The sequence below is a fragment of the Carassius auratus genome, unplaced genomic scaffold (genome assembly GCF_003368295.1).
Source record: "Carassius auratus strain Wakin unplaced genomic scaffold, ASM336829v1 scaf_tig00216437, whole genome shotgun sequence".
NCBI classification, from domain to species: Eukaryota; Metazoa; Chordata; class Actinopteri; order Cypriniformes; family Cyprinidae; genus Carassius; species Carassius auratus.
In genome coordinates, this window is record NW_020528572.1 from 830,949 (window position 1) to 848,258 (window position 17,310).

At 39.0% G+C, this 17,310-nt stretch overlaps 1 protein-coding gene across 8 annotated transcripts in view; it reads left to right on the top strand.

Moving 5' to 3' along the window:
- LOC113098175 (activating transcription factor 7-interacting protein 1-like) overlaps positions 1-16,373 on the top strand; it is a 37,115-nt gene extending 20,742 nt beyond the window's left edge. For 3 of the 8 annotated variants that reach the window (XM_026263131.1, XM_026263136.1, XM_026263133.1), the window contains exons 2-14: positions 7,669-7,731; positions 8,418-9,024; positions 9,685-9,863; positions 10,362-10,508; positions 10,597-10,671; positions 10,809-10,870; positions 11,286-11,347; positions 11,460-12,125; positions 12,940-12,974; positions 13,077-13,134; positions 15,046-15,135; positions 15,241-15,269; positions 15,379-16,373. In XM_026263131.1, the coding sequence (XP_026118916.1) occupies positions 8,424-9,024; positions 9,685-9,863; positions 10,362-10,508; positions 10,597-10,671; positions 10,809-10,870; positions 11,286-11,347; positions 11,460-12,125; positions 12,940-12,974; positions 13,077-13,134; positions 15,046-15,135; positions 15,241-15,269; positions 15,379-15,846 (2,472 nt within the window). In that variant the 5' untranslated portion in view covers positions 7,669-7,731; positions 8,418-8,423 and the 3' untranslated portion in view covers positions 15,847-16,373. Of the gene's footprint in view, positions 1-491; positions 512-883; positions 966-5,053; positions 5,159-5,359; positions 5,476-7,668; positions 7,732-7,946; positions 8,101-8,417; positions 9,025-9,684; positions 9,864-10,361; positions 10,509-10,596; positions 10,672-10,808; positions 10,871-11,285; positions 11,348-11,459; positions 12,126-12,939; positions 12,975-13,076; positions 13,135-15,045; positions 15,136-15,240; positions 15,270-15,378 lie in introns of those variants that run through there. The other 5 variants (XM_026263130.1, XM_026263134.1, XM_026263129.1 and 2 more) reach the window with 5 other exon arrangements.
- The last annotated feature ends 937 nt before the right edge of the window (positions 16,374-17,310 follow it).

Here is a 17,310-nt window from a genome sequence, read left to right on the forward strand (position 1 = left end):
AATGGTATGGTCCAGTATTTTTCCATTGTCTGCTTTGTCGTGTTACTTTGCAGCAAAAGGGTGGAGCTTCAGTGCAGTGTGACTGTGCTCTAGAACTACTTTCAGCTAGTTTTGCTGTTTCAGCTAATGTATGTTTAAACAGTTTTCAGTTTCAGCTGTATCATTACAAGTCAGAAAAATTTGTTAAAAAGGCTAATTTAGAAAGAAAATTCTAAAAGTAAACCCTGAATACAAAAAAAAAGTTGCTAAGAGAAATATATGATTCAGTCATTAGTGTATATACATAGTGCAGTTATTTTTTCATTGTCAAACACTGTATGGTAGTGTATTTAATATTTATTAACATAAAACAAAAGTAGCACCCCTGTAAAATCCATGGTACAGTCCTAGCCCTGCCCCTCCCCCACATCTGCTCAGTTTTACTGCTAGGCTCTTGATCGCACGGAGGCTAGTCACGCTTGCAGATTTCTCCTCCAAGCAGAAGGTGGGGCCTGCATTTGATGATAGCAGTGTAAGCTCCCAGCTCTCAGTATTCCTGTCCTTTAAATTCTTTTCATTATAATATTTGTGTGAATGTTGTGTTTGTTTAACTAGATTGCTTTAAATGTATGGTTTATCGCAATAAGTAGTGGGTTTGCGATTTTTTGTGTTCATTAGCGGAAAAAGTGCTAGCACTTTATTTTTTATTTTTAAAGACCGTGCATATTTGACTACATGATATTGTTGAGTGTCTAACATTTTATTTATTAAGTGTCTAAAATTATTTCTTAAGTGTGGTTAACCATTTTATTTGGGTAGATGTAATGTGGTTCAGGGGTACTCAGTCCTGAGATTTTTCTTTTTAGGTCCATCCCTCTCTAAATCCACCTGTGGTAATTCACAGGTGAATCCTGAGGAGCATGATTAGCTGGTTCAGGTCCTTTTTCGGAACCAATCAGAATCTACAAAACCAAATCTGCACGAAGGTAAATCGTCAGTAGGATTGAGCACCCTTCTGGTAGAACTAACATACTTAGGCCTTTTCTGTTAACAGTATCTGTGTTTTTATAATCTAACACGTCTGAAGTATAATTTTCTAGATGTAATAGATGAATTATCTTACCCTTGCATAATTAATGTCTACAAATGTTGCTGCTGTCCTGTAACTGACTTGTCAAGTACAAGGAAGTGAAGGTGAAGTGACGTGTGGCCAAGTACTGAGACCCATACTTGGAATTTGTGCTCTGCATTAAACTCATCCAAGTGCACACACACACACACACACACACAGCAGTGAACACACACACAGAGCAGTGGGCAGACAATGCTTCAATTGGGGGTTCTGTCCTTTGCTCAATGGTCTCACCTCAGTCGTGGTATTACAGGTGGAGAGAGTGCTGGTTATTTACACCCCCCACTGACAATCCCTGCCGGACCTGAGATTTGAACCTGCGACCTTCAGGTTACAAGTCTGACTCTCTAACCATTAGGCCACGACTTCCCCCTAAGACGAAGAACCCCTCACCTGCATGGATTTAAGAGTAACTATAAAAGCGACGAAATCTGGTGCACCAGAATGAAGCAAAAGAAGAAATCCTTACACTTCCCAGAAGACCGAAAACAATCAAGGCCACCTCTGTATCATCACTTTAGGCTGTTTTGTGGGATCCAAAGCCTTGGTTGATAGAAGACACCCTGGTGAAATTTCACAACCTTCAATGAGGATGGATTGAAAGCCGGCTTTTCTGCTGAAAAAATAATAATCAGCTGCTGGCAGCAACTTCAGTGTTCGGAACCAGAGAGAGTCACATGGATGTTCTGTGCAAGCTGGCTAAATGGAATATCATCTAAAATCAAGCTACTTCATTTAAATTTTAACGCCTGTTCTGGTTTACGTCACATGGATAGTGCAACTTCAGTTGTTTGGCTTGTCAGCAGCCAAGCTGGTGGCCATTTTGAGTTACTGCAATGCAGAGCTGCAGTGTAAAATGGCAGAGTGAAGGAGGGGCTTTTAAAGAGATCACGCTCTATGTCTAGCTGAAGTCAGTGTGTGCACGCTTTCCTGCTGTCGTGCCGCGTTTGGTTCCTCTCAGTCTAGAGGAGTTTCAGCACCATTGCCTGAAATATTTTCTATTTCACGCACATGCACAGCAGTTTTTGCAGGGTTTTCAAAGTGTTATTGAGCAAAGTTTAAATAGGAAACAGAAAAACCAGTTCATTTACTGGTTATTTTGACCGCCTAATTTGCTGATTAAAGTTTAATTGCTTTACCAGAAACCTCCAAGTGTTTTTAGACACATGAGTTATCCATGAGGTGTAAACTTGTCTCAACTGGTTTTAGCCTGTTGCTGCTGGTCGTGTCTGTTATTAGCTGGCTGTGTATAAACTAGTCGCTAGAGGAAGATGTTTTTATACAAACACTTGTTGTGACAGTGTTAGATGGATTCATGTGTTATTATCTGACTAGTGGCACTGTAAATATAAGATATTGCGTTGTGGGTCATCTGTACTTCATTCTCATAGGAACCGGCAAACCTACTTAGGAATTCGCTGTTAAGGCATGATGTGGGTTTAAGTGATTTTTTTCCACAATAAATTCCCTTTTTTCTCTAATGAAGGGAGTTTATTTGGTGCTAATATAGCATAATAAAGACAAGATGAACATTAGGTCTTGATAACTAATGCTTTATGAAAATGTAGTTTGGTCTCATTAAAACAGATGTTTTGAAAAGCTGTAAGAATTTTTAACAACATATTTTTAGGGTCTTGTGAACCAAAATATTTTTAACTGGAATAAAAAGTTTATATACATATGTACCCAACAGTATTAGCAGTACTGTAACAAGAAATTCAAAATACAGAGAAGTTATAGCAGGTCAAAATATGTAGTATTGAAGTAGCTACCGCTTGTGCAAAACCATAGAGAGCAATGAAAACAAAAGAGAATAAATCTAGCTGCAGTTGCAGTGTTATGCTCATTTTATTTATTTATTCCCATGTAACAATGCTTCATAAAGCGCCACACTTCCTCCATGTGAAAATGTAGAGCTTCAAATCTTCTGATTAAAAATCTTGTTCAACCGCATTCAAAGCCTTCATCAGACATTAGAAATATCGGTTTAATATTACATGAATATTTTTTATTTATTTGAATTACTTTTAACTGTCACTGACTTCCTTGTTCTCATGCCTGTTGTCTTTTACCGTTATGACTGCACATTCTCCAGCAGTGGGGGAGAGCAAGTGTTCTCACTGCATGTGTTTTACCCCCAGTAAGATTTAAGAACTTCTTTCCCTTTCCCATTATACTGTGTGTGTGTGTGTGTGTGTGTGTGTTTGATTTCTCTCCATAGTTTCATGGAATGTTTGTAGTGGTCTTCCAAAGTTTAAAGACAGAAGGACACTGTTTTCTGCTGTAGAAAAACTCTTTTCCTTCCATTTACACTTAGGGTGTTCCTTGATCATAGGATGAACCTGAGAAGTATTAGGTTAATTGTGTGGGTATCTATTAACTTTTAATGATTGTGGATGGGGCCAAGTATGTTGGCACACATTGGACATTGACCACCTCTGTGCAGGAGACTCGTATCTGGTGTGCACAACTAGATTTCAAGGCCAAACGATCTTTGTCCACTCTTGAAAGTAAAAGCGCTGCGATGAAACAATCACATTGAATCAGATTAGTATGTGCTTTTCTCTGACGTATATGCACAATACTCCTAAATGTCGTAACCTTGTGTTTTCAAGACGTCCATGCTGCTTTTCCAGGCAGCATTATTTTTCTTAATATCGTTGTGGATCTTGAGGGATTTGTCATATCAGATGTTTCTGAAAATGGGCGGAGATACCAGATTATAAAAATGGAAACCAAGAGCCTGGCGAAATGCAGTGTCACTTGTCATGGCTAGGACAGAAGCACAGATTAATGTTGAAGTGCTTTGGTCGTGTCCGCGTCTGGTTGGGAAACCGTGTCAGACCTCTGTATGTGGAAACTCCGTATGTTAGGAGCTCAGGCAGTTGCAACCTAAATGTCTTCAGGGTTTTACGAGATCTGTGAAATCCGTTGTGCTAATAAATATTTTTCTTTTTTGATTTAGGACTTTAGTCATTTGAACTAGAGTTGATTTGTTTAGATAAGGAAGGTCCTCTGCTTTGTTCCCATGGACTGAATGTAGGCTTTTTTTAATGCCCTTGTCACTTATTTATAGGCACAGTAGAGAGATGACAGGAAAGGATGGGAAAAACAGGAGATCGAACAATGTCATGAGCTGGATTAGAATGTGCATCGCCTGCATGAACGCTAGAGTTAAATGTGTTGGGGCACATACATTAACAGCTACATCTAGTAAAATGTAGATGGGGGATATTTAGTCTGGTTTTGGGGATAGTTTTACAAAAGCCCTTTTTAATAAGAAAACAATGAATAGAACTTTAGGGATTTGTTCCAATTTAATCAGCTTGCCTTTGTGAAAAATCCATAAGAGAATCCAAAATTTAAGTAGAATAAATTATGCGCTTTCATGTGTTTTTTTACATGGGTCACATTTCTAAACAACGGTGTGAAATGTTCATAAGCGGAGACTGATTCAATGTGAGACTCCTCTTAGGAATAGTCATAAGTGATCGGATATGCTAATCATGCTTAATTGTCTGTCATTGTACATTGAAATTGTGACCATAGATCGTTTTGTTGTCAGGATGTTTACATGTGCATGTGACAGCATTTTGACCTTTCACCTCATCATAACCTGTTCTGAGCAGTAGCAAAGATATAGATATTCATGCTCACTGAAAAAGAGCGACTGCATTTAGACAAATTGTAACTTAAAAAAAAAAAATGCAGAGCAGATTAAGTTTTTCTCTGCGCCCTCTTGTGTTGACAAGTAGCGGTGCATGTGAGACACCCCTCTTCTGGTATAATGGTATGATCCACTTCACAGTAATTTTCCACCCTGTTTTCTCTGTGCCTGCAGCAGTGGGGGATGGGGTAGTTTTTGCTTTTCAGCACATGGCAGTTTTTCTTTCTTGCTGCTGAGGTTTTTGTTCTTTATTCTCCTTTTGATTTCTAATTAGTTTTTTTTTGTTTTTTGGTTGAATGTCATTTTTTTTGGAACACTTCCTTCAATCACAGGTTTTAGAACGCCGCTGGTGGATCAGTGAGCTTATAAGAGGTGTTGAGGTGATCATCTCACAGTCTCCTCATGAGTCATAAAGTGACCCTTTTGTTTCATATGACACTGTACTGTTGGTTGTAATGCTACAATTGCGTGTAGCTACTGTTTTTTGAAATTTTTTTTATTCTAGTTACAGCCAACACCTTACAAAGAAATGTGCTCCGCCTCTCCACACGAGATCCCTTCCCCCTCCTGTTCTCTCTGTCTCTCTCTGTTCCTCTTTTCTGTGTTGTGTGCGCTTTGAGCTAGTTGGAAACTAGGCATGCTCCTTTTTTAGCGCTCACTACTAATCGAGGCCTACTCCTGAAGACTACACCTCAAGGTTGTTTTTGAGCGGTTTCGGTTCTAGAAGACTCTATTCACATTATATTTTGTAGCGTTTACTCAAGATTAATGGATTTTTTTTGGTGGATGTTTTATGTTTTAACACTATTTCCAACCGATTTTTTTTCATGTTATCATGGTTGCTGATATTTTTGCGAATTTTTATTTTTTGTATTTGTTTTGGCTTTTAATGTGAATTTTGCGATACTGACATTATTGGGATCATCATTTTACGTTTGATTCCATTAATGCTTTGGGTTTTCGGATTAGGAAACGGTAAATGCGCAAAATCCGTAAATGCGCAAAATCCGTAAATGAGCGTGATTCTTTGCGATCTTTTCGGATTTATTTAATTTAATTTTTTTTTTGTTATGAACTTTTGTGATTTTACTTATTTTTAGATTTAAAGGTAGCTTATTTAAATCACTTTTGTTTGCTTATCGTCAAAATGATTTCAGTTATCTGACGGGTATCGACCTGGTAACTTGTTTTCAAGATGCAGTACCGTATTCTGTTATTTTATTAACCATTCTGTATTAGCAATCTGAAAGAAGTTACGTTTCTGAAACCTGTGAGTCCAGATTCTATGGATTCAGGTCTGAACTTCAGGAGGAGGAGTATTGTAGACCTGAGCCTAGCTTTATGCCGCTGCTCTGGCGGCCAATTTGCAACGAGCGTCAACCTCAGTGTCTTTGTTTATAGACTGGGTGGGGGAGGGCCACAGTGAGCCTGTGCGCGCTGATCAACAGTAGAAGAACAAGCTTTGCAGAAGCAGTCCGCTCTTGTATGAAATGAATGGAGGAATACTGAGATGCATTTTATTACGGTTTAGTTTTTGTCACATGTCTGTTCTTTTTTTGACATGTTGGAATATGAAAACTTGACGCCGCCTTTTGTGTCTTGTACAATCTAATCACCTGTCTAGCTCCTCACTCAGCAGTTTGTGGTGTTTAGGATGGCAAATTAGTCAAAAGCTATACAATCAATTGAATTTATGTAAAAGTCTTTTTTTCGTGGTTGTCATGGATACCAGACCTCAAAGGAATGGCCGTTGCCAGGAAGTTTAAGGGTGTTGTTGCAAGTGGACGAGATTGTTATATATAGAAGCCACGTCATTCACACCTGCCAGGATGATTGTTGATGTAGCAGTGCAGCAGCAGTGCGGCTTCCTGTGGATTTATGCTAGCAGCTCTATATTTTTATAGGATGTGTAGTAAAACTAAAAAGATGAGATGAGAATAACTAAAGTAAAGTTGATGTGGAGCATTAGAATGCAATCAAGACAGATTAATTGTTTGGATCCAGTAAGGTGCTTTGATGCTAATAGCAATTTAAATTCAATACTAGCAACTCTTGTTCATGGGAGTACTGAGACATATAGCAAACTGTTTATTATAAACATTTAGTTGAGCTTTACTGTACTTCGATTTATCTTTGTTTGGTCTTTGCTGAGCGGTGTCATTTTCACAATAGTTTCAGCATTTGATGCTAGAGTACATCTAGTTTATGTATTTTTTTTAATATATTTAAGAACTATGCCTGGTGTCTATTCTTTCTACGGGTTTAGCTTTGAGAGTCTCTTAATGAGCACAGAAAGAGAACACCATCATACCGTAATTTATTTTGAAATACCTTTCCTTTTGCAAAAAAGGTCTTTTTAGATTGCGAATGTTTTGATTATTCCCTTAACTTACGAAAATCACTAATCGCAATGTACTTTTGTATCACATATTGCACTGATTAACTATCATTTTATTTATAGGATAGCACCAGCTTTGAGGTTTCTTTAGCTGTTTGTTCAAGTTTTTCTCTGTAGATGAGAAAATATTATATTTACACAGCTTGCTGTGAGTTTATAATGTGATCTTTGTTGTAAGATCTGGCTGCAGATTCAGCATGCATTGTAAGTCATACACAGAACTAAGGAAGTATGTCGACTACATTACTAGATAATCAAGAATATGCCAGTGCTCATGTTACGTTAAAACTACTGGGTTATGTTAACATTGAGTTCCACCAATTAATTAAAATGAGGGAGCTGTACTAAAAACTAACTGAAGGATGTTTGGATCTGGTTTCGAGATGAAGAACTAATAGTTAAATGCATCTAATTCATGTAGCAGAAATGAATTTGTAACTACATTTCAAAACTAATATTTCAATTTAAAATAATATATATGTATTTTTTTAGGACCCTCAAGCGACTGGCTGCCAAATCCATGAACAGGAAATTACGAGACCTCACAGAAGCCTGGTAAGACAAACTAATGTCTTATTGTGATTAACACAGAGACAGAAGTACTAGTCTAGTTTAAGTACGATAGTAGCTTTGAAAATCTGCATTATATAATGAACTCCTCTTGTCGCTAGCAGATTTCTGTAGAGTGCTGCTCTTATTGGCTCAGAATTGGACCAATCAGCTTGAGGGGGAGGTCACAAAGTCTGTTCTCCCTCTCTGTATTCTGAAATCACATGCACTGCTGACTGTAACGGCCTACCAACTGCCTGGTTATGTCAGTTGAACTGAGGAAGGTTATTGGTTTTCGTTAGGTTTAACTACTTTCACACCAGATGCAAGGTGGTTTTTGGACATCAGAGAGGTTCTTCAGCTTAGACTTATTGTGTGGGTATCTAAACGGATCAGTTTAGTATTTTTACTCTGGCAGTTCTTTAAGATAGTAGTTCAGCCAAAGTCTTAGTCCAGGGTTTTAGTTATGATTTTGTTCCAGTTAAAGAAAGGTACTGGGATCAAGGCCAAGAGAACATTCTAGAACAGCAGAAAGTTGTGTTTAGATGAGTGACAGTGACACCTTGTGGTCACACTTCAGTAAAGGCACTTGTACTTGGTTAGATTAATCAGACATGTTGAGTACTGGACGGAGTTATCCAAGTAGTTTGTATAGGATATAAAACATTTATCCTCCCATTGTTTTTCCGCAGGTGAAAATGGAAGTAGCTGTACCAGAGGAACCTCAGAAGAAAATCTTTCGTGCACGCAAAACGATGAAGATGAGCGATCGGCAACAGCTGGAAGCACTGCACAACACCTTGGCAGCCGCCACCTCCAGCTCCGCCTCTTGCTCATCTTCCTCCTCACCTCCTCAGACACCACTGGTCAACGGTGCCCACACCGAAAAGGAGAAGGAGAAAGTCAAGGAGAAAGATCCGAATCTTAAAGAACCCGACTTGACGTCACCTGCCCCTGATTCAGCTCACTGTCCCACTTCTCCATCTTTCACCCTCTCTCGATCCCCTTCTCCACCCAACACACAAACTACCTCACCTCCTATGGATCTTGATGACCCCCTTGTGGCCGCAGATGAGAAAAAAGAGACAAGCAATAAAAGTTCCTCCTCTTCTCTTTCTGCTTCTCCTTCTGGGTTGCACTGTGATCCAGAGGTTAAAGAAGGATTTCTGTGCTTGAGCGAGGAGGATGAAATCCAAGCAGACAAAGATGAAAAGAAAGACAGTAGTGGGGAGAAGATGAATGCAGATGATGAGAAAGAGGACCAAAAAGATGAAAAGGGCACTTCTGAGAATGCAGGAGGTGAGAATTTCTAGAGGCTCGACCTGCCTGCAAGCTGCTGGTCAGTCTATGAGTTCAGGGAGGTCAGATATTTAATTCCTCCCATTTATTTCTGTACAACATATATGCGGAGACTGTAAAAAATGCTATTTTGTAAATACTTAAAAATCCAAAGTGAAATATAAGCTTTTCCCGTAATATAGTTTTTGAGCATTTACCGATTAGTTAGCAATTTTGAGAGCATTCTGAATTATTTTGCTGTCATTAAGCAGAGGGAGAATTCACCCCAAAGTTAAAACTGTCGGTACTTGCTTTAAGTGGACCATAAATTTTGAGTAATGTTAAGTCAAAGTGGTTAAAAACGTTTGACCCCATTAACTTATTGTATTGACAAAAGCTGCAACGTTTTTCAGTGTATTTTGTGAAAAGTCGAACTGTTTTGGAACAATGTGGATGACCAAATGAAATTTGATTTGTTCAAGGTTGAACTCTGCCTTTAGACTTACTCTATAGACTAAGAATGGTTTAATCATTTTGAAACCCAAAATCTACAATTGCTGTTGGTTTAAGAGATTTGTTATAGCTCAATAGTTTTGACATGGAGTTTAGCATTTGAGCTAGCATTGCTTAAGTTTAGCTCTGCAGTAAAGTCTAAACCCTTCCTCTGTTTCTACTCAACAGCAGACAACAGTGCCTCTGCTGGTACAAAGAGATCGTTGTCTGAAGAGAACGAGGAAGATGACGAAGAAATCAAGGATGAGAGAGAAGGAAAACGAGCAAGACTGGACGGAGAAGAGCTGGAGGCTCAGATAGAGCTGAAAATCACAGCCAATGCTGGGAGCCGGCATAAACTGGAGAAGGTTTGTTATCTTTTTTTTATTTTTATCCTATCTATAAACAACATTTAGCTGCATACTCTATACAACGTCACATTCATATAACTGAATGGGATACAGAGATATGTGATTACAGTAAATGATTCTTAAAGGGATACTCATAAAACTAATTTACTCGTAAAAGATATTTACAAGCTTTTTGTTCGTCTTTGAAGCACAAATTAAGAAGGTGTCCTGAAAGGACATTATTACTTTAATTTAGGTTTGTAAACATGGAAACATTGATGATAACGCGTAAATGGATCCCATGAAATATGGTAAACAGAAGCTCAACTTTACCCGTTTCACACAAGAGCAAATCGTATTGGTTCTCACTTGTCTGAATTTTCTTTTGAGTTTTGGGAATTCTCTGTAATAATGGATATTGGTTGATAACGTTCATGATAGACATCCGAAGGTCTTCTGTAACAAAGCTCAGACGTAAGACACTTTTAATTCTTTGTCTCGCTCTCTTGTTATCAGATGGTACAGCAGTTAGTCGAGGAACGGTTACGGGTGCTACAGTTGACTGTGTTCGACCGAAGCATAATAGAGCTGAAAGAGAGAGTGGAGAAGATTGACAACGCAACCAAACAGCAGAATACAATGCAGCATATTAACACACTACAGGTGAGTTTTGAAGTTCTACAATAGGTTATGGAATGGGACTGTGAAACTTGTTACTTAAAATCAACAAAATGATGTGTTTTCATTTTAGGCTAAGATTTCCAGGCTGGCCAAAAAGTTTGGTGCTGCTAATCAGGCCTCGGAGAACTCGAAGAGAACTCAAGAGGTAAAACAATTCCGTTATTGTGTGATTCGGTCTAACTGTTTTAGTGCAAAAAACATTATGGTGGTTTATGTAATAAAGATACAAGCCAGTAATGGTCTTCATCCATAAATTAAAATGCACTGTTTCCTGTTAATCAGGCTCATGCTGCCGCCGCTGCTGCTCAGGCCAACAACGCATCCAACATGACTACACCGCAACGGTAAAAATATCTGACTTATCAACCTCTATCCTCACAAGATCCTTCACTTTTGCAAAACATTACTTTATTTATTTTCCAAAAGTATTAAAATCATTAAAAGACACACATTCAGCAAAGATGTACCTCTATTGTAGGTTTACATAGAAAAACAACAAAAAGCACAGTTGAATGCAATCATGCATTTTCTGTGTCTGGCCCTTAACTTGCCAGCAGCTATACAGTTCAGCATTCGAGTTAAACAAAGAGCTAGCTAACCAAATAAGCCTTGTAGACACTTAATCACAGACTAATTGTTAAAACTGCACATATTAGTGCTGCAATTTGTCATTTAAAAAGCTTTAATAAATAACATTTGAAATGCTTGTGCTTTTGCCATTATTTTAATGCTTCTCTACCATTTCTGTTCTTTTTACAGGACTGTTAAAACCACAATGGATCCCAAACTGTCCAGTCCAGCCACTGGATCTAATTCAACTGGTGAGCTTTTTAGTAATTTAGTTCTAGTTCTTGTTTGACCTCTCAAAGTAATATTTCATTAAACTCAAACTAAAACTAAACTAAAACTCTTTTTCTTTCTTTTGTCCTTCAGCAGTCCCAGCCCAGCCCAAACCTCTGTCCACACCGACTACGCCAACCTCCTCTGCGCTAGCTTCTCCTGCACCCATTCTACAGATCATTTCCACAACAACCAGCTCCACTCCCTCATCCACCTCTTTGCCTGGCCAGTCTCAGACAGGCACCCTACTACTAAAGACTGGACCCAGTACAGGGGTCATGACTAACACCCCAGCAACATCGGGGGGTCAGTCAGTGTCTATACAGCCTCTGTTGATTCAGCTGCCTTTAGCGATGGCAAATGGGCAAAGCGGGGCATTGGTTAATACTGCCAATGGTGTCGGTTTAATACCAGTGTCGTCATTGTCTACGGTTAGTAGCAGCAATAAGGCAAAGATGACCACACCTGCTACCACCTTCATCCTCCAAAAACCAGTGGGCAGTGTTGTTTCATCTTCCTCGACCTCGTCAGCTCCGGTGGTGTCCTTAGCGAGAGCTGTGTATCCGGGTGGCACAGGGACTGTCAGTTCACCCAGCACAGGGATATCTGTGACTACAGCCCGAACGCCTACACAGTGTGCTGCTGTTGTGGGAGTGAGTACAGCGGCTTCTTCTCCAGGAACCACAGGACCTGCGGCGACAGGATCAGCGGCAGCTGCAGCTGGTCCACCATCGGCTTCCGCGCTGGCCTCAAAGACAGGTATAACAGAACAGCTCTCATCTGGCCTCCTTTTATAATAGCGGCTAAATGGAAGGTGCTTTATTTTTTGTATTTTTGTAGGTTTTTGAGGGATATAGCACAAAGTTACTGTATATTTAATGCAAGTAATAATACTGAATTATTTAAATACTTTGATAAAAAAATTTAAAGGGATAGTTCACCTAAAAATGAAAATTGTCATTAATTACTCCCTCATGTTGTTCCAAACCTGTAAGACCTTAGTTCCTCTTTGCAACACAAAAAATATTTTTGATTAAATATGTGAAGTTTCTTTCTTTTTTTTATGGACCAGAAAGGTAGTAGACATCAATAAAATAGTCCATGTGTCGTTTTTTATTTTTATTTTTTTATTTATGCATGAAAAGTATTCTTGTGGCGTCTTAAAATTACAGTTGAACCACTATTTTAATGATGTCTTTACTACCTTTCCGGGCCGTTAACTGCTGTCTATTCGGGGTCAGAAAGCTCTCGGTTTTCATCAAAAATATCTACATTTGTGTTCTGAAGATGAATGAAGGTCTTAGGGGTTTAGAACGCAATGAGAGCGAGTAATTAGTGACAGAATTTAAATGTTTGAGTGGTTTTAATTTTCTAGTTTAAGGATTTGGAGGATCTTGATTCTTAATGTGCATATAAAGCTTTTGCAGTCTGTCTCAGTTATGTAAATTAATCATAATGTTTTTGTTTTTGCATGATTATTCCCACATTGCTTGCTTTTATTATATAGTACTATTTATGTATATTTGAAAATTGTATGGGCTGTTTCATAATCTAATTATCTCATTTAAAACAGATAATCAGGCCTCAACACCGAAAACACCCTCTCAGGTAAGCAATGTCTCATTGTAAATGTAGTTTAAAATATAATTTCAAATACCACTTAAAAAAAAACAAGTGTAGTTTAGAACTAATTTGTACTCCTCTCTACAGACCGGGCGGCCCAAAGGTTCTGTGATCGATCTGACAGAAGATGATGATGATGTTCAAGGTATAACAAAGCTGCTGTTTATTGCTCAGCCTTAAGGTGCCAGTTACATTAACAAAAATTCCCAGATAAAAAAGGGTCCATTGTCTGTTAATACTGTAGCGATGTTTGAAGATGAACAGCTCACATAAGTCACTTCAGAAGGGAATGTTTTCACCTTCACCTAGGGGTGTGACGGTTAGTATATAACCGTGAGACCGACGGTTATAGTTGAACACCGTCATTAGAACTCTATAACCGCCAAAACCGTGTCATTAAAATATTTTTTACAAACATTTTTTATCAAAAATTATTTTCATTTTTTAGATAAGATCATAAGATGCGCAATATATCGGGAGACATGGTTTTTACCACTTAATGAAGTTTTGTAAATCGTCAGACATGATATTTACCACTTCATAAAATTTTGCTTTGTAGAAAACCTTTCTTAAAAACGAATTTCGTTTTGTACAAATTTTATCTTAATTTTAATAAATGTTTCATCAACCAATTGCATGTATTTTAATAAATAAAAGCAAGTAAAGCAGACAATGATAACCGTGACATGGAAGCACCAGCGCGCCGCTTGCACTGCACTGTGACCTAGAGCACATCTCATCGTAAATGAAACTCAGCGTAGGCCTATGCCTCATACTTTAGCATTAAATATCTTTGCTGCATCCTTTCTAGAACAGACAATAGCTTTTTTTTTGCGGCTCGCATCAGCAAAGCATTGCATCGCCATAGACGGCAAAACAAGCAGCGGATGGCGGGCGGGTGCGGCTTTGAAATTTGCTCTATGATTTCCATGAAGCAAAAAACGAGGACGGAATCTCGAAATCCAGTCATGAAAATGAAACTTGCATTTTAATATGGACAGTCATGGAATTTGCCAAAGTTAGCATAAAATAATCAAATCTCCATATGGACCAGTATCTGTAAATGTTAAGCCGCAAAAGTTGTTTAAAATATAAATCCGTGTTCTGCGCGTCTCTGTGTGAATTAATGAATGGCAGAGACGTGCAGGTTTGTTTACTACATAGACTGAAGCGCATGACGCTTGCATTAATTTCAGCATCTGAGCTTCAGAGTTCTCTCTCCTTCAAGCGATCTGAACTTTTCAGCTCATCTCAATGGACACACAGCGCACCTGTATTTGACACTCTATAAACTCTTTGTGAATGCGCATGACTCACCGTCACTTTACTGATAGCGCTGTTTCTCACATATGCAAAGAGAGAGAGAGCGAGAGTCTTACCACGCTTAAACAACACGCTATATGTAAACTATTCTTTGTTGTCTTCTCCTGTCAAAATAATGGATTAAATTTAGAAATATTCATATTCATTTTCGAACAAGCAGAAGACATACCAGTTTCTCCGGTAGTGGGCGGAGCTAATGGGCAAATGGCAATGGCTTTTTTTTTGCGGCTCGCATCAGCAAAGCATTGCATCGCCATAGACCGCAAAACAATCAGCGGATGGCGGGCGGGCGTGGCTTTGAAATTAGCTCAAAAAACGTTGGCGTGGATGATGAGTTTTGTGACAGATCTCCTTAATAAACGGAGGTCTGAAATCTCTGCCCCTTTACCGATCAGAGCGCGCGCTGACACGGAGTTAACCCGCTATCTCCAAGAACAACCAATTGACTTGGACCCCCCCCCCCCCCCCCCCCCCGACGGTTATGTTATGAACCGTCACATTTGACTCACGTCATAACCGTCATCACCAATTCTGAAACCGGCACACCCCTACCTTCACCCAAAAAGATTGTGTGGATTTCTAGATTACCAGATTTTCTCAAAAATGTTGCTAAATAACTTGAGCATGGTGTTCAATCCAGTATTTGTCTCTCTGCTAAATTTTCTCATCACTTGTTATACCTCCTCTTTAACCTACCAGTTAGTTATATTTCTTAATTTTTTCTGTTATCCAGTGACAGGCGTCCAGAAGGCCACTGTTCCTCCCATCACTACCCAGCGTGCATCTGGGCCTCCTCCTTTAGTCAGCTCTACCACTAATGCTGGTGGGTGAAAAGTAGATCTTTTTCTCCCCACTTACTTTTTGCCTGTAGTTATAACATTCAGAGCTGTATGCTGACATGGTTTGTTTTATATTTTCCCTCGTTCAGGAGCTCGATCAGCACAACGTTCCTCTGTGGTGAGTGTGCTGCCATACAAATATTATAATGATGATACACTTAACATTTATATTTTTAAAACATTATGCCTCTTATAATCTTTCTTCCCTTCACTCATTGTTCTCTCAGGATTCTCCATCTCTATCCCGTCCAAGCTCCTCTTCCTCCACCACTCTTCCTCCATTACCACTGGCACCATCACCACCGGCACGTCTCCCCCCCGAGGCTGCCCACACATCCCCTCCACAGCAGCCCCAGCTCAAACTGGCCCGCGTCCAGAGCCAAAACGGGATCGTCCTGTCCTGGTGTGTGGCAGAAACTGACCGCAACTGCGCGGCTGTAGATACCTATCACCTGTATGCCTATCACCAGGACCACCAGGGGGCAGCATCGGGGGCTTCGGCTCAGTCACTGTGGAAGAAGATCGGGGAGGTCAAGGCTCTGCCGCTGCCCATGGCATGCACCTTGACCCAGTTTGTGTCCGGGTCCACATATTATTTTGCCGTCAGGGCCAAGGATGTGTATGGCCGCTTCGGTCCTTTCTGTGAACCGCAGTGCACTGACGTCATTAACTCAGCATCCTCTACGTCATCCTAAAATAATTCCAGATGAGAGTGGGGTGGTTCAAAAGGATCTAGCCGACGGAAGTATGATGGCAGATTTGTAATTGTTACAGAATTGTTAACTATGCGCAGACCACTGGTTTAGTCTTGCCTTTGTGTTAGGAATTGTAGGGAATTTAAATAGGTTGTCGAATGCAAATGGAAATACAAATAATCATCAGTGCATACAGACACGCATACACTATTTGTTTCAAATTGTTTTTTTGTTGTTTTACAATAAGGAGGGAACTATCAGACTTAAATTGTGCTTGAAATTGTATTTTCCTTGTGCAGAATGTTCAGAGTTAAGTATTGTTTTTGAATTTCTTTCTCTCGCTTTTTTATTTTTTATTTTTTTTAATAAAATGATATTCAATACATTGCACCGATTTATCCATTATAGATCTCGGTCATTAGCTACAGGACAGGAAAGCTGGGGTGTTAAAGGTTTTGTAATGTTTTTTGTCTGGTACCCAGACACTGCAAAATGACACTCAATAAAAGTATTGATATATTTAAAAAGGTTTCATTTTCATTTGTTTACTCTACAATACAAACTATTGAATGACATGTACAAGACCCTGTTAGAAAGATTTAAAACTGTTCATGCATGCATCTAATGTATAGTCAAAGTGCATTGTTTTTTTTTTTTATCACTGTAATATGCTTTTAATTATCTGCATGTTTTCTTACCTTTTGATTTATCACAGACTTTGAATTGTTATCTGTTGTTTTACGATTTCAGTCTAGCAATGGAGGGAGAAGTCACAAGAAAAGCTCCCGTTCAGCTTCATGGCAGTGCCTCTGTTCTGTTCACGTATTGGATCTGAGTTCTGCCACATGGCCATTTGCTACACGACTAATGAATCCCTGAGTTCCAGGAACATTGAGAATGCTTTTGGCACCACATCAATACCACAGTCCCAAGGCCTTTATTACAACTATCCCAAGATGTGATGTGGAAGGTCTTATTTTACCCTTAGTGATATGTTGCTTAAATATAGGATATTTAAATAATATTTTACACTTCTTTTGAAGGACCATCACTGGCGCAATAAAACCAAACCTTTTCAAAAGTTATTTTATTAGTTAACATAGCTTAAAACACACTAATGCAAAGTTTGATGGAGATCCGCATATAACAAAAACACGTAATCACAGTGTTTCCAATAACTGTTGAACCCTTGCAAGGTCAGCATATGCTAAAAACCCCCCAAAAAAGACTAGATTAATCGGGTATATCTTTGGCGGTGTGTCAAGATTAATAAGGAAAACCAAATCTGATGGAGCCTTGTAGCTATATACTACAGTGTAGTAGCTAAGGAAGTTCCTCTCAGACAGAAGAAGAAATACAGAACATGAGAAAAAAAACTTGCAAATCATCAAACATCCAGGAGAAGCTTCAGATCATTTACAGACTGAATTCACAAAACCTACCGCAGCTTTTAAAACTTTTACA